Raw genomic sequence first — 4212 nt, 5'->3', positions numbered from 1 at the left:
AACCACCAACACCACCACACAACCACCATCACCCCACAACCACAACAACCACCACCACCACCACCACCACACCACCACCACCACCAACACCACCACAACCACCATCACCACCACAACCACCATCACCACCATCACCACAACCACAACCACAACCACCATCACCACCACCACCACAACCACCATCACCACCACCACCACAACCACCATCACCACCACCACCACAACAACCACAACCGCAACCACAACCACCATCACCACCACCACCACAACCACCATCACCACCACCACCACAACCACAACCACCACCACAACCACCACCACCACCACCACCACCACCACCACCACCACCACCACAACAACAACAACAACAACTATTGTTGCCTTTTTCAGGTGGCGTTTTCAGTAACCCGACTCCCCCACCGTTAGACTGCAGTTTCAGAAGTGATGGTGTTTACTGGTGGGGGTGCCGTGCCTACCAGGTGTGCGAAGGGGGTCACGAACGACTAATCAGTTGTCCAAAAGGTGAAGCGTTTCACCAAGAGCAACAAACTTGTCTACCGTAAGTTTCCCATTCCTTTATTATTATTATTATTATTATTATTATTATTATTATTGTTATTGTTATTGTTATTATTATTATTATTATTATTATTATTATTATTATTATTATTATTATTATTATTATCATCATCATTAAGATTATTATTATTAAGGTGGCGAGCTGGCAGAATCGTTAGCACACCGAGCGAAATGCTTAGCGGTATTTCGTCTGCCGCTACGTTCTGAGTTCAAATTCCGCCGAGGTCGACTTTGCCCTTCATCCTTTCGGGGTCGATAAATTAAGTACCAGTGAAAGTTGAAGCCGTTTGTTTCCAGTAGAAAGGATTTTTATTATTATTATTATTATTATTATTATTATTATTATTATTATTATTATTATTATATTATTATTACTATTTTTCCTTCTTTCTTCAAATTTTCTTCCATTTCTCGCTGAGTGTTTTCCATACACCTAGGGCAGAGAAGCTCATTGTATGTATTCCCAGAATACACACGCAAATTCATAGGTAAAATATGTATTTAAAAAATTAATGAATAAATAAATTCATGAATGGATGTTGTATTTTATTATTATTATTATTATTATTATTATTATTATTATATATTATTATTATTTATTATAGTATTAATTTTATTATTATTATTATTTATTATTATTATTATTATTATTATTATTATTATTATTATTATATTGTTATTATCATATTATTATTATTATTATTATTATTATCATTATTATTATCATTATTATTATCATTATTATTATTATTATATTATTATTATTATTATTATTAATATTATTATTTATTATTATTGTTATTTCATATTATTATTATATTATTATATCATTATTATTATCATATTATTATTATTATTATTATTATTTATTATTATTATTATTATTATCATTATTATTATTATTATTATTATTATTATATTATTATTATTATTATTATTATTATTATATATTATTATATTATTATATATTTCTCATTGACTCACAATGCTTTCGTTCATTGGTTTCTATACGCGGCACACTTGTGTGTCACAACATTGAATGAGATAAACAGCAAGGATAATTAAATCATATCTTCATTTTTTTAAATGTGAAAATGTATATATGCTGTCGAAATTTTCAGACCGAAATCTACATCCAAAAAAAAAAAAAAAAAGGTAGGTTGACTTATACAAGAAGACAACTTTGTGCGGCCCAAAAATTCCATGTGAATTGCTGCAGGATTTGGAAAGCAAATGATGATATTTACATGTCTACGCTACATGTTTGCACTAAATACTACATTGATTTGTATGTTGGAAAATACAGTATGTAAAGGTTTGAGAGAATGTGTGTGTGTGAAAGAATGTGTAACATCTGGGATACAAATCGAATTCTTCAAACCAAAATTTACAGCAAAATAACAGATAAGTCGACTTATACTCTAAGACGACTTTGGAGGACCAAAAACTCCATGTGAAATGCTGCAGGATTTGGGGAGATAGAGCAGATGTTTGAGTGTTTGCATTACATGTTTACACTGTATAATACGTCGATTTAGTGCCGGCGCGTGGCTTGGTGGTTAGGGTTTTGAACTCATGATCGTAAGGGTATGGTTTCGATTCCGTATGTGGGATACGTCGAATAAGCCAAAGGTATGCGGGATACGTCGAATAAGCCAAAGGTATGTGGATACGTCGAGCAAGCCAAAGGTATGTGGGATACGTCGAATAAACCAAAGGTATGTGGGATACATCATATAAGCCAAAGGTATGTGGGAACGTCGAACAAGCCAAAGGTATGTGGTATACGGTCAAGTAACAGCGAAAATGTTTGTGGGATATGGTAAAGCAACAAGCCAAATACATGTTGCATAAGATCAAACAGCAGGCCACTGATCTTATTAAGGATAACCAGTTAGTTTGGATGAAGCAAAAACGGCGAAGCAAATAACCACAGTATAGAGGACACGGTGGTCAATGGAATTATTAGAAGATGGACAACAAATAATGTGGATCCACTTGCCATTTCTTGTCGTGAGACCTTCATTTCTTGTTTTGGACTGAATTGAATCCGAATTCCAACGCTGTCTTTTTTTTTTCGGTGGAAATCTGAATTATCAGGAAAAGCCTTTCCATTTTGATCATCAAAACTCGTTAGTGCTGGTCACAGATTGAAAGCAGATATATACATCGTCTGAACTGAAATATCTTGAAGACAGTATCACAAAGCGAATCGTTACAAACATCGGATGTGACTTCGATTGTGACTTGTTTGATGTGACATATATTGAACTGATCGGTAGAGTTATCTGAACATTTGCATTTCCAATAGGAATTTATTATATGACCTGTGTTACGAGAACTTCACATTCATATAATTCTGCCTGTAAGCAGAATGATGTTTTTCCAAATCATGGTTGATGATGAATTATTTGCGGAATTATACGATGAGCAAAAGATAGGACAATTTTTAGGGATAAAAAAATACCTGAATCTACAAAAAAAAAAAAAACGCATTTCGATAAACACCGAAACAGGAGGATCAATGTTGCCTTGATCAACACTGGTCGAAACACATAACATGAAAGACACTCCAACTATGACTGACCAGTCGTTCGAGCGGTTCTCGGACTGCATTTTAAAAATGTCTTTCACTTTTTAAAAGGAGGTTAGCTGCTATTTTTTGCAGGTTGTGTGGTCATTTCGAGACCCTTCATTTATGGCACTGTAGACCAAAAGGAAACTGATTTGGCGCCAGGTCTTTTGGATCTTGTTCAAGAGAGTCATAGTGTGTCTTGGTTCTCTCCAATATTAAGAGGCAGGCACTCAGTGCTTCCTGTGGTGGCTCCAAGAATTGTCAAGTATCAACGATGTTTTCATTCTGCGCAGTTTTGTAATTCTATATTTACTGGAACCTAAAACAATCTTCCACCTCTGAACTATTATTTCACATCAGATACTCGCGTCTCTACGTCCGTCCTCTGCGACTGAATCCATTATTTGGAGTTTCGTATCAGCCAATTGTTGCAACTGCAGGAGCTCATATCAGTTCCATCTGCTGATTGGCAACTTCATTGTAATCAACACACACACACACACACACACACAATTACTTTTAGCGAAGATTTTTTTCTTACGAAAGCACTGAATGTTTATATAAATTATTTTTATTTTTATTTTGTGTCGGGCCCTTGTGGCCTATAAAAAAATATTATTATTATTATTATTATTATTATTATTATTATTATTATTATTATTATTATTATTATTGAGTGAGAGAGCAGTGCAGGCAATCAAAGTGACACTGGGGTAAAATATACGAAGCCCAGTATACCCATCATGACTACCCGTCTGATAAAGGTACACCAGGCACATGCATCACAACCGTATGTGCGCGACATGGTGATCTCATATCAAGATAAACAGCACATGACCTTGCAGGTGGGGCCCAGTTAGAATTTTCTTCTGGTCGAGTAGCCCATCCCGTTCAAAAGGTCCTTGAATAAGGGTTGCTTTAGGATGTTGAACGAAACACCCATGTTTCCAGAGGTGAATTATTCAAACCCCAAAGAATTCCTTTCAAAACACGGCTATGATGCTCCCCCACTACTTCAGCTCGTGGTCAGAGATGCACATATCGTCAGCCACTAAGGG

At 35.4% G+C, this 4212-nt stretch overlaps 1 protein-coding gene across 1 annotated transcript in view; it reads left to right on the top strand.

Moving 5' to 3' along the window:
- Positions 1-359: 359 nt before the first annotated feature.
- Positions 360-4212, top strand: part of LOC115231338 — a gene marked incomplete at its 5' end in the record, with an annotated part of 7651 nt that continues 3798 nt past the window's right edge. Inside the window, one exon of the mRNA XM_029801385.2 lies at positions 360-559. Coding sequence (XP_029657245.2) covers positions 360-559 — 200 coding nt within the window. The remainder of the gene's footprint in view (positions 560-4212) is intronic.

This window comes from Octopus sinensis, unplaced genomic scaffold, assembly GCF_006345805.1.
Source record: "Octopus sinensis unplaced genomic scaffold, ASM634580v1 Contig18265, whole genome shotgun sequence".
Classification (NCBI taxonomy): domain Eukaryota; kingdom Metazoa; phylum Mollusca; class Cephalopoda; order Octopoda; family Octopodidae; genus Octopus; species Octopus sinensis.
Note: the sequence above shows the minus strand (reverse complement) of the source record. Positions and strands in the feature narration are given on the sequence as shown.